Below are 21,971 nucleotides of genomic sequence, written 5' to 3' on the forward strand. Positions count from 1 at the left end.
TAATTGTGCTGTGGATTAGCATGCTCCAGTTAAGAGACTCAGGGTAAAAAATAGAAGCAATCCCTGGTTTTCGAGTACTTGAACTACGCATCAGGGATGAAGCAAGGGTGAAAGCAAGGGAAACCCAGACGCAATCTGACTGGCTGCTCACTGATTAAAAAAGGCAAAATCTGAATATTTAATCTCGTTGTTGGCGAAGAGTCAGGGTAATAGAGCAAAATTTTTGAAAATTGTCAAATCCCTGAATTCCAAGTCCTACATCATCAATACCACACTCTATCCACACTGATTCCGGACCAATTACTGATAGATCTGTGACCAACAACCAACATTTTAAATTGTCTTGCCTGGCTAATCACTTCTTAAGCAACAACTATGCAGCTTTTTACTTTCAACATTATTTTAAATCCACAGCAATCTGGCGTCAGGCCTGGTCATAGCACCATTACAGCAGCTTCATTGGTTATAAATGATATAGTAACAGCGTTGGATAATAATCAAAAATGTGCAGCCCTTTTTATCAATATAGCAAAAGCTTTTGATACAATAGACCATACAATCTTAATAAAAAAGTTGTCCTCCATCGGACATTGATTTGATATTGCAGGCGATTTAAATAGGCGTGTCAGAGCGACGCTAGCGTCACTCCGTCCCAGTTTGTGATGTTATGTTTCACCCCATCCCAGTCTGCTCTCTCCCTCGAAGACTCCCCCTGCGACGTGGGCCTCCATGGCGTCGGAACCCCTTGAACCTCAGCTACCCCCTGCTGACTATGGAACTGCCAGTCTGCCACTCGGAAGGCTGACTTCATCCCTGCGTATGCCTCCCTCCAGTCCCTACAATTCCTTGCCCTCACGGAGACCTGGATCACACCTGACAACACCGCCACTCCCCCTGCCCTCTCATCCTCCTTCTCCTTCTCGCACACTCCGCGGCCTTCCGGCCGTGGCGGTGGTACTGGTCTTTTAATTTCCCCCTCATGGAAATTCTCTGTTCTCCCCCTCTCTGACCTGTCCATATCCACTTTTGAATTCCATTCTGTTGCAGTATCCTACCCTACTAACCTTTTCATTGCAGTTATCTACCGTCCTCCAGGGCCCCTGGGAAACTTCCTTGATGAGCTAGACACCCTTCTCAGCTCCTTCCCTGAGGATGGCACCCCACTGATTCACCTTGGAGACTTCAACATCCACCTAGAAGCCTCCCAGGCTGCTGCCTTCCTACCGCTAATCCACTCCTTCGGCCTCTCCCTGCAACACTCTCCTCCAACCCACAAGGCGGGCAATGTCCTAGACCTTGTCTTTTTGAGGAACTGCTCATGCTCCGATTTCACGGTTACCCCTCTGCATACATCTTATCACCACTTCATCTCATTCTCCCTCCCTCTTCCTCCCCATTCTCCTCCCCCTCCTCCCACCCACACTTCCTCAGCCCGCCGTAACCTCCACTCCCTCTCACCCTCTTCCTTTGCCAGCACCGTCACCGCCTCACTCCCCCCTCTCGAATCCTTCTTCAAACTCCCCACTAACTCTGCATCTGCCACCCTCCTTTCATCTCTCTCCTCTGCCTTTGACTCTCTCTGTCCCCCTGTCCCAAAGCCACCTCGCACATCCCCTCCCAGTCCTTGGATATCTGACACCCTCCGTACCTCCAAGGCCAGCCTCCGCGCAGCAGAGAGGAAGTGGGGGAAATCCAGACACGCTTCAGACCTCACCACTTACCAGTCTCTCCTGGCGGCATTCTCTTCCGCTGTCACTGCCGCCAAAGCAAAATACTATCAAACACAAATTCAGAACTCCGGTTCTAACCCCCGGAAACGTTTCTCTATTCTCTCCTCTCTCCTCAACGCACCACCTCCTCCTCAGTCCTCCTTCGCTACTGATGACTTTGCTGATTTCTTTGATGAGAAGTTCACAGTCATCCGCAGATCCTTTACAACCACGGCCCCCCTCACTGTGCCCTTCCCCCCCTCTAGGCCCATCCCTTCCTTTTCCACTTTCTCCCCCCTTACAGACTCTGATGTTTCTCAACTCCTGCTCTGCCACCGCCCTACAACCTGTGCCCTTGACCCTATCCCCTCTTCTCTTCTCCAAACTATCACACCTGACATTCTCCCATTTGTCACCTCCCTTGTCAACTCCTCCCTGTCTTCCGGCTGTTTTCCGGCATCCTCCAAGAGGGCCCACATCACTCCGCTGCTAAAAAAGCCTACTCTGGATCCCTCCATCATCCAGAACTACCGCCCGGTATCTCTTCTTCCTTTCCTTTCTAAAACTATAGAACGAGCCGCTTCTACTCAACTTTCTTCTTTCTTTTCTAACAACAACCTGCTAGACCCCCATCAGTCTGGCTTCAGATCGGGCCACTCGACAGAGACTGCGCTCCTCTCCGTCAGTGAGTCACTCCATGCCGCACGAGCAGCCTCCCTCTCCTCTGTCCTCATTCTTGCAGGTTCTTCCTATACAACATACGGAGAATCCGCCCCTTTCTCACCCCCTACTCGACCCAGCTCCTGGTCCAAGCGATGGTTCTGTCCCGCCTGGACTACTGCAATTCCCTCTTGGCTGGCCTCCCAGCGTCCGCCATCAGACCCCTCCAACTCATCCAGAATGCAGCAGCTTGTCTGGTCTTCAACCTTCCCAAATACTCACACGTCACCCCCCTGCTTACTTCCCTCCACTGGCTGCCTGTCATGGCTCGCATCAAATTCAAAACATTGGTGCTAGCCTTCCAAGCACTTAAAGGGTCTTCCCCAGCTTATCTACAAAAAATCATCAGACCCTACACCCCTGCCAGACCTCTTCGTTCAGCCTCCACAGGCCGCTTGGCACCTCCCCCTCTCCAAACCTCCACCTCACGCTCACGACTACTGTCTGTTCTGGCTCCACGGTGGTGGAACACACTCCCCGTTGAGGTCAGAACTGTAGAATCTCTCCCCACCTTCAAGCGCAAGCTGAAGACACACCTCTTCAAGCAGCACCTCTCCCCATCCCTCTCTACCTCCCTGTGAACCTTAATTGTTGTCTCTGTGACTTGCTTTGTGTATCGGTATTTTCAGTTGGCTAGGTAAGTGTTTGGATACTTAACTTTGGTCACTTTTGCGTTTGTTTGTTTCTTTGTTCAAAAAAAAAAAAGAAATTGGCCCTCGTCTTTATTTTTGTTGTACAGGTAGCAGTTGAAATTGTACTTCCCTCTAGGGTCTTTCAGCGAACTTTGTTGTACGTCGCTCTGGATAAGAGCGTCTGCCAAATGGCAATAATGTCATGTAATGTAATGACTTGATAGCTTCGCTTGTTCATGGTTCCAGGATTACCTTTCAAATAGAAGTCAATGTCATCTTTTAATGTTATACAGCATGCTCTAACTGGTCTTAAACCTGTTTTGAATAAAAATGAAGTACATGATCTTTTCTTCATGGAATACAACTATGACAAATATTGCCATATCCTCATTGACTGGTGCTCAAATTGAGCAAGTTCAACGCTACAAATATTTAGGTATCTGGCTGGATCATGATTTCTCTTTTAAAACTCATGTGGCCAACTTGTCCAAAAAAATTAAGACCAAAATCGTGTTAGACCAAAATCGTCTTTACATAAATAGATCCTGTTTTTCATTGGACAACAGGAAGAGGATTGTGCAGGTGACAATCTTATCCTTATTTGACTACGGAGATGTCCTGTACAGGCATGCCTCTAACAGTACTCTAAGGCCCTTGGACGCAATTTATCATAGCGCATTGAGCTTCATTACAGGAGATGGTTTCCAAACACATCACTGTGCTTTATATAGTTCAGGATGGTATTCTCTTCATCATAGAAGGAAATAGCATTCTATTTATTTAAAAAGCCTTGCTAGGTAAACTTCCTCTTTACCTGACCAGGCTTCTGTCCATCAAAACCGCAAGTCATCGTATCATATCTCAAGATTGGATTAAGGGTGCCTCTAACTTAATCCAATCTTGATTAAGCGGCAATACCGCTTTTAGCGCATTTTCACCTTATCTGTGGAATAAATGTCAGGATATATTGAGGTTAGATTGCCTTACCCCGGTCGAGTCCTTCAAGAAATTAGTGATGGATATGATACTAAAAGAGGCCGAATGTTCCTGCCTTTTGGAATAAATTAGGACAATCAGATAACTATTCCCTGTCTTATGTCCTTTTTATGTTTTTATTTATGTATTTTATTATTCTATCCCTATATTTCGTGTGGTATATGTGATTCCCTAGGATCCAAACTGTAAATTTTGTTTTTTATAAAACTGTCACAGTAAATGTTTTATTGTCATCAGGCAATTTTGGCTGACAATCACGTTGCCTCTAGCACAAAGCTGAAAATGACTGGAAGCGTACCTCAAAATCCACACAGAAATGGTTCTGTGACAACTAAATCTATATTCTCCAATGGCGCCGAAGCACGGATAATGGTAAATATAAAAATGGGACTTTGTACAGATACCATAATCGACTAGTCCAGAATGTGTAGCCTGTACACCAATATATATATTTAGTCAACTGAAATGCGCATCATAGCCTACGTCTACCACCCGGCGCGTTTTCCTTTTGCCGAACCTGAATAGCAGTTGTTAGCATGGATGTACAGACTTGAGTCTTGAGTCCCCTGAGATATGGATTCCAAATCCCTCCCCCAAGAAAAGTTGCAGAGGAAAATGGAGAATTTAATAGTGTGTGGACAGATTTATTTGCTTTTACCAGCAGCGCTACTGGATTACCAGTGTGCTTGATCTGTGGCGAGAAATTGGCAAAAAACTAAAAAACTTATATTGAAGAACAAGCACACTGCATTTGCCAAAAAGTATCCGGCTGGGGATGAGAGAGAGCAATTTCAGAACTGTGGCGGAAGGCAGAGAAGAGCAAATCTAGCTACTTTTTAGAATTTGAAAAAATGTCCAAACTCCACTACGCTACTAGTTTGTGGCAGCTCAGGAGATAGTAAGGCACAGAAATCTGTTCACAGACAGTGAATACAGACAGCTCCAGCATAGCCTACTCAATTGCCTGCGATGAGTCGAGCGATGTGAACTATTTTGAGCAGACAGGGCTGTTATGCAGGTATGCAAACTCTGATGGGCCGCAGGAAAAAATAATTGAGTTAATACTGCTGAACGGCAAAACAAAACATTGTATTATTGTAATGGAAACGCAAAGTTAAAGAACCAAATTATCATAAATACCCCACTGCAGTCACATGTAGTAGTCACATGCGGTAAAACATTTTAATGAATGCTCATTTACACCTATTATTAATGTAGATAGGCTAATTTAGACTTAATAGGCTGTGTTACCTTCATTATAAGGCTCAAATATGTTTTGCGGCTCCAGACAGATTTTTTTTAACCAAAAATGGCTAGTAAAGGTTGCCGACCCCTGGACCCCAATGCATTTGATTTTATACAGCGCAGGACGATTGTCCTGTCGTGGTGACAGGAGTAATGTGGTCCTTTTAACACCTTAAGTATCGCCCCTTTTCTCGACACAAGCTTAAAAATGACATATCCAAAATCAAATAGTTACTATTCTTTAATCATTTTGACTACAGGCATAATCCTGGCCAAATATTACTGAAAGTTCTGTAACAAAGTTACAGAAGCTCAAACACAGTGAAAGTGGCCCTTTTTTTTCTCACTGAAAAGATTCACAAGTCACAACACTGGACAAATGGACCCCTTTCAAATTTCAGGACAATCACAACCAATGTTTTTTCTAATCTATGTCTTGCCAGTTTTCCAAAAAAGGACATATGGAGACTCCAAAAGACACATGGCAACTAAATGATATTATGGGGTGTAAAATGCTGCATTTTGCTTAGTAAACTATACAACACTTTTTATCCTGAAAAAAAATGTCTGTACTTCCTCCTGCCTGCCACCCTCCCCAACCTCTCTGTCCCAAAAGTCCCTTTCCTTGCAGACAGCAACAGGTCGAGAAGGGGTGTATTCGTAAATACGCTCCAAGGGTGCTGGAGCATGCCTGTTCGAAAATTCAGAGCACTGTGCTCTGGGAGCACACACTGGGCACTCTGACTGAAAACACAGTTTATCTAAGCGTCTGAACATTCCAATCTAAAAAAGGTGGAGGAAGTCGTTGCAATCGTTGTGGCTTGACTGGTACTCTAGCCAGTATTAATCAACAGGCATCTATGTGTAACAAAAAGGGTAGTAATCATGTTTATACATGGGATTAATTAACATTCATTTGAACAAATTTTAAAGGATGAAAATGGCAACGTTAGTTAACAAGTATCCACTGTCAACATCATTAAAGTCAGCAACAGAAAACTAGCATTAATGGTAACACCAGATTTTCAGAGTGAATTTACGAACGCACCCAAGATCATAAAACATAGTCAGGTCCATAAATATTGGGACACCGACACAATTCTCCTCTTTTTGGCTCTATACACCACCACAATGGAAATTGAAATGAAACAAACAAGATATGCTTTAACTGCAGACTTTCAGCTTTAATTTGAGGATATTTACATCCAAATCAGGTGAACGGTGTAGGAATTACAACAGTTTGTATATGTGCCTCCCACTTTTTAAGGGACCAAAAGTGGGACAATTGGCTGCTCAGCTGTTCCATGGGTTGGTGTGTGTTATTCCCTCATTATCTCATTTACAAGGAACAGATAAAAGCTCTAGAGTTCATTTCAAGTGTGCTATTTGCATTTGGAATCTGTTGCTGTCAACTCTCAATATGTGATCCAAAGAGCTGTCACTATCAGTGAAGCAAGCCATCATTAGGCTCAATTAAAACAAACCCATCAGAGAGATAACAAAAACATTAGGTGTAGCCAAATCAACTGTTTGGAACATTCTTAAAAAGAAAGAACGCACCAGTGAGCTCAGCAACACCAAAAGACCCGGAAGACCACGGAAAACAACTGTGGTGGATGACAGAAGAATTCTTTCCCTGGTGAAGAAAAACCCCTTCACAGTTGGCCAGATCAAGAACACTCTCCAGGAGGTAGGTGTATGTGTGTCAAAGTCAACAATCAAGAGAAGACTTCACCAGAGTGAATACAGAGGGTTCACCACAAGATGTAAACCATTGGTGAGCCTCAAAAACCGGAAGACCAGATTAGAGTTTGCCAAACAACATCTAAAAAAGCCGTTACAGTTCTGGAACAACATCATATGGACAGATGAGACAAAGATCAACTTGTACCAGAATGATGGGAAGAGAAGAGTATGGAGAACTGCTCATGATCCAAAACATACCACCTCATCAGTGAAGCATGGTGGTGGTAGTGTCATGGCGTGGGCATGTATGGCTGCCAATGGAACTGGTTCCCTTGTATTTATTGATGATGTGACTGCTGACAAAAGCAGCAGGATGAATTCTGAAGTTGTTTCGGGCAATATTATCTGCTCATATTCAGCCAAATGCTTCAGAACTCATTGGACGGCGCTTCACAGTGCAGATGGACAATGACCCGAAGCATACTGTGAAAGCAACCAAAGAGTTTTTTAAGGCAAAGAAGTGGAATGTTATGCAATAGCCAAGTCAATCACCTGACCTGAATCTGATTTAACATGCATTTCACTTGCTGAAGACAAAACTGAAGGGAAAATGCCCTAAGAACAAGCAGGAACTGAAGACGGTTGAAGTAGAGGCCTGGCAGAGCATCACCAGGGATGAAACCCAGCGTCTGGTGATGTCTATGCGTTCCAGACTTCAGGCTGTAATTGACTGCAAAGGATTTGCAACCAAGTATTAAAAAGTGAAAGTTTGATTTATGATTGTTAGTTTGTCCCATTACTTTTGGTCCCTTAAAAAGTGGGAGGCACATATACAAACTGTTGTAATTCCTACACCCTTCACCTGATTTGGATGTAAATACCCTCAAATTAAAGCTGGAAATCTGCAGTTAAAGCATATCTTGTTCGTTTCATTTCAAATCCATTGTGGTGGTGTATAGAGCCAAAAAGAGGAGAATTGTGTCGATGTCCCAATATTTATGGACCTGACTGTAGGTAATCACAATAATGCCTTCTTATATACTAGTCAAACATATTCCATAATTCCACATGCTATTTATTATTCAAAAACAGGCTGGCTCCGTATTTATAAGCGTACTAAGAAATAATAAAATATTTTGAGAGTGTATTTAGATATGAAATGGGGTCATGTCACTGAAAATGCCCTCAATTGTGTTTTCATCTTCCTCAAAAATATTCACTCAGACAAGAGATTCCTTGGAACACCTTCAAAGGAAGTCCTCCATTTAGATGTAGGCATTAGATGTAGGCATCACAAAATACATTTTTTGTTGTAAAACATCAACCTTTTTTGGCATAAAAAAGTGCAACCGACTCAGTGTGTGTATTCAAAATGCTAAAGTTTCGTTATGCAGGTGAAAAAATGCTATGTTGTTTATGCAAGCTGAACAATTTATACACCTTTGGAAATGTCATTTCATTAGCTAAAATGCTTTTTAGTCATCACTTCAATAGCATGCCCATAGTTGGTTCTTTGATAAGCGACATAACAAGCATGGTAACCAGGAACAGGAGTGGAATGACAGGAGACGGAAAGGAATTACATTACTAGGAAGGCGGAGACGAGACACAGATAATACGAATGAATGAAAGGAACAACCAGGAAACAGACTACAGTGTGCACGAAGGGAAATGCTGACACTTAGACAATGAAAAACACAGGACCTGACATGTATAGGCTAATATGCGGATTTCCATAATGCAGAGAAGGTGAGGTCCTCCCACACTTGTTTTACCACCCCATATGTTACAAAATAAGGAACTGATGTTGCTAAAGCAATGGCATGTTAAAATAGGTTATACAGATAGAACCGTGAGTTTTAATGCTTTCAAATGGTATATCCGTTACCATAGTGATTGACGAATGGAGTTGCAAGGCAAGTAAATTATTTGGTCTTGAACCGTTAAAGTCGTTGTCTGGCCCTTTGAATGAGAAATTCAGCCCCACATCTAAGTTGATATATTTTTTAACTATGTCACGCTCCAATGCCGTTCTGTCATTCAAGCTATCTTGAAGCAATTTCTCCAAATGTAACAATTTAGTTTCCAAATCATGTAATATTTTAGTTTGGGCTTTGTTATAATTGGAGAAAAAAAGTATGTTATTACTTATAATGAATCCTTTTACAGAATCTCATAGAATCCGTGGATGAGAAACAGAGTTTTTATTAAAGTAAAAAAAATTGTACTTCAAATTGTAACATTCATAATTCATTCTGAAGTAGAGTTGTGTTAAATCGGCATTAAGCTGGGTGGATATCTCTGCAAGGGTAGCTGAGCACAGCACACCACTATGATCTGACAAAGCAATGGGAATGAGGTCAGTGTTTCTCAAAAAAGATCCCTCGATGCAAATATAAAATCTATCCTCGAATAGGATTTGTGCCATGCTGAAAAAAAGTAAAATGCTTTTGCTGTAGGATTGATATTATGCCACAAATCAATAGCACCAGTGTCATTACCCCATGCTCTCAAAGCTGAAGAATCTAATTTCTGTTCTCTGCCCTCTGTTGTACCCGTCCTATCTATATTGTGATCCCAGACCACGTTAAACTTCCCACTGACAAACAAGCGAAAGTCAGTGAAATTAAATATAAGATCTGTTAATGCACTATAGAACCCCCATCAACCATCAAAAGAATTTGGTGCATACACAGAGACTAAATCGATTTTCTTGCCGGATCTCCCATACTTGTCCATATAACGATGTAAAATGTTAATTTTGAGACTGTGTCCTATTTGAAGACGAGGAAGTACATTTTGTTAAGTTTCTGTAACAAGTGGGTTTCCGGCAACTTAGAAAGAAGATAGATATTGCAATGTAGGAAGTCTAATAAGCATTCCAGGACAAGATGTTCAACTTAACTATATGATCTTGCTGAAGTTAAAGTACTAAAACGTGGTCCTGAGTTTAATATCAGAGCCTTTCCCCATTTCTTCAATGTGGCTAAAGAAATTGTTTTTCCATGCACGTTTTCACTATGGCGTTCACTGCAGAAGGAGTGCTACCCTTCTCCAGCTTAGCAGGGGATGCTAGCTGTGCAGACAACCTTTTTTTAACAGGTTCACACATTCTCAGAAATTTAAGAGATTAGCTATTCAAAGAGTAAGTTTAGAAGTTAAAGTTGAAATTATTAACAAAAAATACGAAGGGGAGGAGAGAGTTCAGGCATAATGCTGCCATTTTGTCCAAGCAGTCACATTACTTCCAGCACATTTACTTAATTAAACTGAGCTTACCGTGTCAGCTTCAGAAAAAAAAAATTGGTTATACACTCATGTACAGTCCCCTCGAAAAGTATTGGAACAGCAATGGCAATTCCTTTATGTTTGCAATACACTGAATCCATTTGGGGTTGAGATAAAAAGATCAACACTCGACAAGAGTTCAGAATTTCAGATTTTATTTCCTGGTATTTACACCTAGTGTAAAACTGCTTAGAACATAGCACCTTTGGTATCAGACCACCAAATTTTTAGGTGAGAAAAAGGGGGGTTAAGGGGGGGTTTGTTTTTTTTCCCTTCAGTCTTTTCAGGAGGTGAAATGCATGCTAAATTTGTTTAAGGTCTGGTGATTGACTTGGCTAGTCTAAAACCTCCCACTTTTTCTCCATAATGAAGTCCTTTATTCTGTTGGCAGTGTGTTTTGGGTCATTGTCTTGCTGCATGAAGAAATTCCTTATTTCCCCACACTTTGGCCTTTTGATCACTTTTTCTTTTGATCAGAGGTTAATCTTGGTCTCATCAGTCCATGAAACGTTGTCACAGAACTTTTTTGGCTCAGCTCCGTACTTCTTTGCAAATTGAAATCTCGCCTTCCAATTCTGATGAGTGGTATAGCCTCTATATTGCTCTCTAAGTCTTCTTCGAACAGTTGATTTTGATACCTTCACCCCTGCCCTTTGGAGATTGTTTGTGATATCACTGACTGATGTTTCGGTGTTTTTCTTCACAGCTCTCACAATGTCTCTGTCATCAACTCCTGTTGTTTTCCTTGGTCAACCTGTTCTGTTGCTTAGTGTTTTTTGTTTTTTTTCCAGGACATTCCATGTTTTTGTACAAGCGATACCCTAATGCATGTGTAATGGCTCTGATTAATTTCCCCTCTTTCTATGCTTCAAAATGGCTTGCTTTTCTCCAAAAGACAGCTCTCTGGCCTTCATGTTGGTTTATCTTTTCTCACACAAATGCAGTCTTCACAGTCAAAACCCAAGGCTGAAACCAAGAGTAGACATTCAGAACTATTTTTTGTTTAACCAAAGAACCTAACAGGACACATCTAAGAAACACCTGTCAGTCACATAAACACCTGTTTATTCTTTGATTGAAATTTCATTTTCTTTTTTGGTACCATTTGATTGTATTTTACTCAATGTATCACTTTTATGTAAAGTATCTTTGAGTCCCTTGAAAAGTGTGTTATTATTATTGTTATTGTTATTATTATTATTATTATTATTATTATTATTCTTAAGTGCTCTCCTTTTTTCCAGCACCTAGCAGCACTAATTCATTCCAACTCTCAAAATTAAAGCCTCCGATAAACTGAATAATTAGGCTACAATTGCAATCTCTAAATCACTGTTATTTCACAAATGTTCACACATCTTCTGTAATACAAGTATTGAAATTAAAATGCTTCAATGACAGACGTAAATGTAGCCTATAAATGGAGTTATATTTAATGTTGCTTCTAATTCACATCTGAGATGCTTTATCACTGATATTTTAATAATAAGGTACATGCTTGTTGCCACATGGAAAACAAACTTAGCTGGCCATGAGGGGGAGTTAGGCAGTCACCCAGTCAGAAATATCTTCATATGCAGCCAAGAAAGTGAGACTTTGTCCAGTTCACTTCTATAGTTTCTGCCACACATACTTCCATTTAGCTACATCAGGGTCAGGAGCATTTGGGGGTTGGGTGTCGACACAGCCCGGGCGGGGGATCGAACCGGCAACCCTCCGACTGCGAGACGACTGCTCTTACTGCCTGAGCCATGTCGCCCCCCAAGACGGCTGCTTTGACTCTGGACTTGTTAAACACAGTGGACCAACACCAGCAGATGACATGGCACCCCAAATCATCACTGACTGTGGAAACTTCACACTGAACTCTGGGACCTTGATTTCCAAATGAAATGCAACATTTACTTTCATCTGAAAAGAGGACTTTGGACCACTGATGCTTCTGACGTTGCCTCTGGTTCAGGAGTGGCTTGACATTATGAATGCAGCACTGACTCAAGCCTCAGTCCACTCCTTGTGAAGCTCCCCCAAGTTCTTGAATTGGCTTTGCTTGACAATCCTCTCAAGGCTGCGGTCATCACTGTTGCTTGTGCACCTTTTCCTACCACACTTTTCCCTTCCAGTCAACTTTTGATTAATATGATTTGATACGGCACTCTTTCAGCAATGACCCTCTGTGGCTTACCCTCCTTGTGGTGGGTGTCAATGAATGTCTTCTGGACAACTGTCAAGACAGCAGTCTTCCCCATGATTGCCCGACCAAGTATTGAGTGCATAAATGAACATACTTTTCAGAAGGTCAAAATTTCTGTATTATAAATCCTTTTTTTTTTTTAATTGGTTTTATGCAATATTCTGATATTTTGAGATATTAGATTTTTGATTTTCATGAGGTGTAACCGTTAATAATCAAGATTAAAACAAAAAAGGGCTTGAAATATTTCATTTGATGTGTAATGAATCTAGAATATATGAAAGCTTTACTTTTTGAATGAAATAATAGAAAAAAAAGAACTTTTCTGTGATATTCTGTGAATATCTGTGAATATTTCTGTGACTAATTCTGTTTTCTTGAAGCATGTGAAGAGGAAGAGGGAATATATGTTATTTGAATTCAACTGTCTAAAAAAAGAAAAGATGAATGAATCCGGATAAATACTTGGGTTCCAGCACCTGTGGTGCTCAGACCCATTAAAAATAGCCTGACAAAAAGAATATGGGCCTATGGCCTGTGGACCACTTACTACTCATTAGAAGCAGCCACATTTGCTTTCATAGCACAATAAGACCAGTTCATGAACTCTTTAGGAAATGTTCACAGCTCATATCCGGACTGGAAAAAGATCTGTACTTAGCAAATTATATTATTTACAAATAATAATGTTAAGATATCAAGATGCTCAGTTTGCTAGACACTAACACCACTTTATTTAGTTTGCTGTGTTGTACTTTTCTCCCTAGGCTCTGGACTCTGTCCACTCCCAACCATGCTTTTCCTTAAATGCCGCGCAGGCTAATGAGGCCTGCAGGAGGCATCGGCAAAACCAGTATGAAGAGGACTTCCAGGACGCAGTTATCGCTACAGCTGACCAGCTTAGAGAAGTGGAGGGGCCTGACATGAAGGAGACCATGAAGGACCAGATCCGGCAGTGGTTCATTGAATGCCAGTGAGGACACCACCATTGGTTTGATAGTGGGTGGGGAAGTTACAGTCCTGTACTGTTTCATTACTAGGTTTGGGTACCGAATGGCACTGGTTCCGTACAACTGGTAACAACTGGACTCAATCGCAAGGCAGATTTTGTTACCTCATTTCAGTGCCAATTGCGGCACCCTTTCTTTTTAGCTAATAAAATATGTCACATCCAATAAATACATGTTGTTGCTGGGCAGATATTAGTAAGCAACAATAGATATGTGTTTTTTCTTGGTTTTTATAAGCACTATGTAACATTGGCGTGTTAGTACAAGCTAACAACTTATGGAAAAAAAAAAGTTTGTATTGGGCTATGATGCTGTTTGTAGCCTGGTTTAAATGTCTCTTACAATGAATCTGTATGTGATCAAAAACAGACCTGAACTCTAAATGGTACAGAGTTAAACATGAGACCGTTCTGCAAATTTTAAAGCAAGATTGCTTTTTATTTTTATTTTTTACTGTTCATGAATTATAAAAAAGGAAAATGGCCCTGTGCAAAAGTTTGGGAACACTTTTGGATCATTATTTGTACTTTTTAAAAAGATGGGTTCCTCTAGTTGTCCAAGGATTTCAGAGTTTATTTCCACCAAGAAGAAAGCTACAAAAACTCAATGTCATCTCAATGTTTCATACTACCTATTTCCACTATCTGTAACATTATTAGAAAATGGAAGATAAATGGAACAGTTGAAGGCAAGGCAAGGTCTGGAAGACCAAGAAAGATTTCAGATAGAATGGCCTAAGTGAGAAATGGCCTAAGTGAGAAATGACCTCGTGAGAAATGCTCAGAAGAACCCACATATGGATCTGTGAAAGGATTCCATAAAACATGGGACCCCTTTCTCTCCTATTTTCACTCTCTAACTTCAATGGACTCTTAAATACTCGTCCTCCTTTTTATTTATGCAATCTTTTTTTATTTAGTTAGATTTTCTAAAATGACAGAAAAATACCTCATAGGGCATGTGGGTGGGTGGATGGGCTGGGTAGGTAGGTGTGGGGGGATTGTGTTATATATTTTATTTTATTTATTTTAATTTTTATTTGTTAACTTCCTAATTACAGCTCATTTGTAATGCTTGCAATGTACTTTTGAGTTTGTCCAATAAACATTCATGAAAAAAAAAAAGAAGAACCCACATATCACTGCAAAAGAGCTGCAGAAAAGAGTAGCAAACTAGCTTGTCTAGCTGTTCCCATGACAACAATATAATGTACTTTAAACAATAAAGATTAACATGGAAATGAATGAAAATGCCAGAAAGAATGACCTCAACACAAAATTAAGCGTCTGAAGTATGCAAACAAATCTGAAGCCTTTTGAAAGAATGTGCTTTTGGCCACCACCAAAGAGGTATGTTTGGAGAAAAAAGGGTGAAGCCTTTGTTGAGAAGAACACCTTGCCAACTGTGAAGCATGGAGGTGGATCCATTATGCTTTTGGGTTGTGTGGCAGCTGGGGTCACAGGAAATATTGTGTGAGTGGAAGAAAGAATGGGTTCCACCAAATATTACGAAATTCTAGAGGCTAATTTTCAAAGGTTAGTCCAGACATTGAAGTTGAACAGAGGTTGGGTATTCCAGTAGGACAATGATTCAAAGCATACCTCAAAATCAACCATGATCTCAAGGAAAGACGGATGAAGGTTTTGGAATTGCCACCACAGTCTTGAATATTATTGAGCTATGAGCTAGAGGTGTTCTTTTTTTATTATTTTGAAACTGTAAAAAAATTTAAATAAAAAGTAATCTTGCTTTAGATTTTTTGAAATGTGTCATGTTTAACATTGTACCATTTAGAGGTCAGGCTTGCTGCTGTTCAGTTAGATATTAATTGTAAAAGGCATTTTGACCAGGAGTGCCCACATTTTTGCATACTACTGTATATAGGAGCACTGTACCAGGTCAGCTAGCAAACTAGGTTTATTGTGCCAGCTTATTGCAATCACAATGGAATCGAGTTTTTAAATCCCCTTCCAGCAAAAATTTAGAGTACAGAAAACCTACAAGAGGATTTAAAAACTTGATTCCATTGTGACTGCAATAAGCACAATAAGCTTTGTGTATCAGATTATTTTTTTCTATGATATCAATGGTTCATCTTCAACCACCATAAGAGAGAAAAATATATGCTTTTCTACAGACAAAAAGCATTTTATTAATTCTCAGAGTAGGTTTGTATAGGTTTTGGACCCCTAGTTATCTTGGAATCTATACTGATGAAAAGGGGATCTTTAAGTTACTCACAGACTGTGAGGTATCCACTAGTAATAAAGTGAAATAAAAATAAGGAAAAGGTTCCCCAGCAAGCTGCCAACATAAATCTACCCTGAAACAAGGGAGCGAGAATAAGAAAACAAATGAAGTGGGGGACTTCCGACACACGACCAAGATCAACCAAATAACCCTCTGCCTTGCATTCCTCTAGTAATCCCAGGAGTGCACATCCAAGTAGAGTAACAACAGGTAGATAACCTGACTGCCTATTCAAGGGCAGCCCATCCTGGAGCGGAAACCAGACCTCCGGCTAACATTGGCGACGAGAATGTTAAAATAAGGCAAAGACAATGAGCATCTTTGTGGCATTGTCACATGACAATGACAACCTTAAATAATCAATTGGATATGAATCCATTAGTTAATGTGGGTCCAATATTTCTGTTACCTGTTCTGTTGCCTGTTCTATGCTCTATGCTCTATTAAATTTTACATGAGCTTAATAACATTTCTTTATGCAGTGATGCAACAGGAAACTTCCCTGACTACCCAGAAGCGGAAGATGGTGGCTCAGCGCTGATATTTTCGGACAAAACCCCTCAGCAGGTACTGTATGCCCCAACACGAGAAATCATGACAAATCCAGAAAAAGTTGCACTGTCGCCATGGTAATACAAGGCTCCGTGAGCTTGTGACAAAGATCAAGATCTTTTAAATATATAATTCAAGTACATATAAAATACAATTTAAGTAAAAAATAAAAATGTAAAATAGGGCTACAACAGAAACAAATACACAAGTGCAACGTGCATCCATCATAATGTACAATTTTATTCTTTGCATGGAAACACTCCCATTAATGTGGTATTTTAGTAACATTATTAGCCAACTACAACTGTAGAATTATTTGTGTACATATTGCTTAACAGATTGCGAGTTAACTAGGAGCAACTGCTGATTACAGAGGCTTGTAGGCGTACAGTGGTGGCCATTAGCGGAGTGATCTGCCAGCACTTTGTGCTTGGACCCATAATAATAAGAAAAATCCAGAACAAAAGCAGATTCTCACATTCTCTCATTTACATTATACATAAGTTGGGGATAGGTCAATGTACAGTACAGTCTTTTATTTTTGGTTATAAGAATGATTATTAGAATATTATAAACAGTGTTGATAAAGCCATGCAGCTGGTGCACCATTTACAAAAGCAATGCATTTCCTTTTGTGTCTATGTGTGTAGTTACCCCTCATGAGGGCAGCCTGTAACGTAGTGGTTAAGGTACATGACTGGGACTGTTGCACTCCCACAGACTGAGGAGTGGAGAAAAAGTTGTGTTTTAAGAAAAGACACAGGACACCGTGCTGCTTTCGTCAGGTCGGTAGCTGTAATAATGTAAACACGCAGCTATTCAAAAATAAATCACATTTGCTTTAGGTAAATTAAAATATATTTCTCTCCCTTTTTTTAAGCAGTCCATTATTTCTCTGAATGCCAGAAATTCTGTATGAGTCATCACCACGTGAATAAAGTCCATACATTCTCCAAAGTCCTTTTGTCATCTCATTATCAAACTCATTTACAGTACATTATAACAATTCAGAACAGGCATCACTTGATACCTAACTAAGGCATCATTGATACCTAACAGATTTAATGCTGAATACATTTAACATATGTCACACTAAACATTCAAACTGTTTCCCAATAATCCATCATTACATGTAAAATTACCAGAATTACATTGACAATACATAGGCTATCTTTTCTCTTCATAACGTGTGCTTAATACAATGATAGCGATGAACCGCGCTTTTCTCTATGCTAGCATGAGAGTGTTCGTCATAACTAGCAATACTTCTACACATTGCAATGAATGAAAACGTAACAACAAAATCTCTCCCTTTTGGTCTTACAATCAAACGATAACATTTTCAAGATATGGGCAGAAAGCATACCTGAGGAGTGGAGAAAAAGTTGTGTTTTAAGAAAAGACACAGGACACCGTGCTGCTTTCGTCAGGTCGGTAGCTGTAATAATGTAAACCCGCAGCTACTTCCTGTATTAAGTTGCAGCACATTCTCCCTACAGGTATCGCCCTCTAGTGGTCATAAACCCAAAATACATCCAAGACAGTGCAAAATCTCTGTGAGAATTTCCCCATTAAGTATTAATGTTTTCCCTTTTTCACAGAACGTACCTGGTACAATAAACTCATGTTATACTACACTCATCATTACCACAGGACCAGCAAGGTTGGTGGTTCAATCCCCAGTGTAGCCGCAATAAGATCCGCACAGCCGTTGGGCTCTTGAGCAAGACCCTTAACCCTGCATTGCTCCAGGAGAGGATTGTCTCCTGCTTAGTCTAATCAACTGTGCGTCGCTCTGGATAAGAGCGTCTGCCAAATGCCGTTAATGTAATGTCATGAGTATCTGGGTTCCTTTCTGGGTTGCTTTGTGAAATGACAATTGAAAAATGTATAATGACAACTGATGAGAGAAATAATTATAATAAAGTTTCTTTATTTCTTTCTTAAGTTGATAGATGAACTGGCAGACAAGGAAGAAGAGGACATCAAAAAGCCAAAAGTAAAGGATGAGAAAAAGGATAAAGGGAAAAAAAATGCAGAACAGGTGAGTTCAAATGTAGAGCCATTTTTACATCATATTCACGTGTTTCTAAGGTATAAAAGGCAACTTCCACTGTGTAAAAGTATCACCTCTCTTGTTTAAGACCAATTACTAAATGATTTGCATTTGACAAGCTGAGGCCTTCTAACACAATGGTTACAAACTTGTTGACCCTGTCACCCTCCAGGACAGTGTGTAGTATTGATGACACAGATTACAAGATTAATTGGAAGATGATTTTGCATTTGCTTTGAAGAAGAAAACTAACTTTAGCAAACATTCGCAAACATATTGAAATTCTTTTCTGTTTGCCATGAACGTTAACGTAGGTCAAAGACCTACCCAAAACTTCTCCAAACAAGAAGATGTCATTATTCTATCAGAGCCCCATTAGCCAGCACAGTTATTCATCACAATAAGCATATGATGTTACATTTTTGTCATTTGGCAGACGCTTGAATTGAAGTGCGGTTCTTCAAATCAAATCCATAACTAGTAAAAGAGCTGTTCTAAACAAAAACAAAATAGTCATGGTAAATGCAATTATTATTATTACCCCACTATTATGAGGAGTGGGGTGACATGGGCCGACCTGGGCTGACTGGTGGTCAGGCGGGCTACAGCATTCTGGACCAGGTAGAGGGGCTTGATGGCACAAGCTGGGAGACCGGCCAGGAGGGAGTTGCAGTAATCCAGACGGGAGATGACAAGCGAGCTGGGTGGCTTTCTCTGTTAGGAGATGATGGATACATTGTATATTATAGAGGAAGAACCCACGGGTTCTGGCAGTGGAGGATATATGTGGAGCGAGGGTGGGGTGATTATTAAGAGTCACCCCAAGTTTCTTGGCCGTATGTGAGGAGGATACTATAAAGTGCTTCACGATCACTGAGAGGTCGATTGTCGGAGAGGATTTAGCAGGGATGAAGAGAAGCTCCGTTTTACCAAGGTTAAGCTTCAGGTGGTGGAAAGTCATCCATGCAGAGATATCAGCAAAGCAGGCAGAGATCTGTCTGGTGACCTGGGGGGGAGGGAAGGAAAGAAAGAGTCGAGTGTCAACGGCATAAGAATGGTAAGAAAAGCCATGGGAAGAGATAACAGAACCTAGAGACATGGTACATGGAGAGAAGAGGACCAAGAACTGAGCCCTGTAGGACTCCAGTTTCTAGGGGGTGTGGGTCAGAGACTGAGCCCTCCAAGTCACCTGCTAGGAACGGCCAGAGAGGTTGGAAAAAAACCATGCAAGTGTAGATCCTGTGACTCCCATCCCAGTCAGTGATGAGAGCAGAATCACACGGTTGACTGTATCGAAGACAGCCGACAGATCAAGGAAGATGAGGACAGAGGAGAGAGATTTGGCTCTAGCAGAGTGGAGTGACCGAGCCTTGGTGACCGCCAATAGGTTAACAAAGTAGAATGGCACTATAATATCAAGCTGTAAGAAAACAATTTGCTGTTAACGGAAAAGGCTTGGATTTATTCATAGTCTGATAAGTAAATGAAGTAGGAATTATCCAAATGCCTGAGGTTTCCTTTAAATTATCATCACAATGATTGTTCCTTTTATGGAGCTAAAAAGGTGCCTCTGTTCAAAAGCATGTCTGGCCCATCAGCCTTCATAGGGTTTGGAGAGATTGGGGGCAGGACATAGGGCTGGGGGGGGGGGTCAACGAGCTGCATTATGTTGGCATGAGCTTTAGGTGGGAGGAGTAACAAGTTTTTAACAGCTTTATTTATATTTCATTTCATTTCATTTCATTTTTATTTGTTCCTTTCATGAAAATGCACATTGCAATATAAAGTTAACACACAAGTCCACAACACATCTGTCAAATTAATGCTTTTCATGATTGGAAAGGAGCAGAAAGAAGAATATAATTCTTATTTTTTGTCTGCCCCTTACTTGAACACAACATTCTTAGATGGTCTGCCTTTTCCATTAACCTACACCTTCACCCACACCATCACCTACACCCTTAATTCCAACAACATAAAACAAAATAACCTGTAAAATAGAAATCATATTCAAGTTCAAAACATTAATTTTAAAGTTAATTTTCATATGCATATTGTCTAATTTGTCTTTCTTTATACATTTTTTTAAACTGAAAGATATCTGTACAACCTTTTAAATCCTTCTGTTGAGAATTCCAAAGTTTGACGCCGCTAACAGAAACACACATTTGTTTTAAAGTGGTCCTAGCAACTTGATGCTTAAAATCAAATCTCCTTCTATATAGCACCTTTATATACTTGAGAAGCAAATTAGTGCTGTTGTCAAAGCTGCCTTTTTTCAGTTAAGACAAATAGCCAAGGTCAAGGCCTATCTTTCTCAAAAAGATTTGGAAAGAGTGGTCCATGCTTTTATAACATCTCGGCTGGACTACTGCAATTTTCTGTATATAGGCTTAGACCAGTCCTCTCTCTGCCGTCTGCAGCTAGTGCAGAACGCTGCTGCCCGCCTTCTGACTGGCAAACAGAAACGGGAACATATTACACCAGCACTGTCACCCCTACATTGGCTTCCTGTCCGTTACAGAATAAATTTTAAAATTTTATTATTTGTTTTTAAGGCAATGAATGGTCTTGCACCTACGTACTTGTCTGAACTCCTCAATATGTATACCCCAGCTAGATCACTTAGATCATGCAATCAGCAACTTTTGGATGTCCCTATGTCGAGGAGAGCTAGGAGGGGTGACCGGGCCTTTGAGGTAGCTGGCCCCAAGTTGTGGAACAACCTACCGCCACATATTAAATCTGCCCAAAACATAGATGTTTTTAAATCCTTGTTAAAAACCCACCTTTTTAGTGAGGCCTTTATGTCAGACATAAATGGGGAATCCAGATAATGTACTTCTACTACTACTAATGTACTAATGTATTTCATTTTATTTCATTTCATTTTATTTCATTTTATTTCATTTTATTTCATTTTATTTCATTTTATTTCATTTTATTTCATTTTATTTCTTTTTATCTCATTTCATTTTATCTTTAATTTTATTGCCTGGTTTTGTACAGCACTTTGGTCAACCATGGTTGTTTTAAATGTGCTTTATAAATAAAGTTTATTATTATTAGTATTATTATTATTATTATTATATAGCACATTTCATACATACAATATAGCTCAAAGTGCTTTAAATTCAGCACTAAGATCACAGTTTTCTGGCTTCTACATCCATAACGACATATCACAAAGATTATCAAATCGTATGTTACATTCTCATTTTTTAAAGTATTGTGTTTTTTAAGGGACAGAGGTGGAATTTGCGGCGGTGCTGTGGGTTATTTGTGTAAGCATACACATTACAGCAATATTGCATTGTCACTTTGTTGTCCAAGAATGATTGTACAGCAGCTGATCGTAGTTTGATTTAGTGTTGCCAGCAGTCCTGTAAAATATGAAATCCAGTAAAATGAAAGTAAAGTTTAAAGGAAAAGACGCACTCTACCTAGTTAGCCTATTAATTCACATGGACACTGTAGCTTAGCTGTGAGAATGATTAGGCTAGGTTTTAGCCCCTGTTTTGAATAGACGATTAGCGTTACTGTGTCGCCTATTGGCATCATAGCATTGGTGTTCTGAGAAAATTAACTCCGTATGAAACGTGATCAGATTGTGACATCCCCCAACTTTTTTGG

General features: G+C 40.2%; 1 protein-coding gene across 1 annotated transcript in view; it reads left to right on the forward strand.

The window, feature by feature from the left end:
- Window positions 1-21,971, forward strand: part of zgc:153738 (uncharacterized protein LOC558115 homolog) — a 124,010-nt gene that overhangs the window by 31,532 nt on the left and 70,507 nt on the right. Inside the window, exons 6-8 of the mRNA XM_061239245.1 lie at window positions 13,238-13,443; window positions 16,213-16,297; window positions 18,231-18,326. Coding sequence (XP_061095229.1) covers window positions 13,238-13,443; window positions 16,213-16,297; window positions 18,231-18,326 — 387 coding nt within the window. The remainder of the gene's footprint in view (window positions 1-13,237; window positions 13,444-16,212; window positions 16,298-18,230; window positions 18,327-21,971) is intronic.

Source organism: Conger conger, chromosome 4 (genome assembly GCF_963514075.1).
Source record: "Conger conger chromosome 4, fConCon1.1, whole genome shotgun sequence".
Classification (NCBI taxonomy): Eukaryota; Metazoa; Chordata; class Actinopteri; order Anguilliformes; family Congridae; genus Conger; species Conger conger.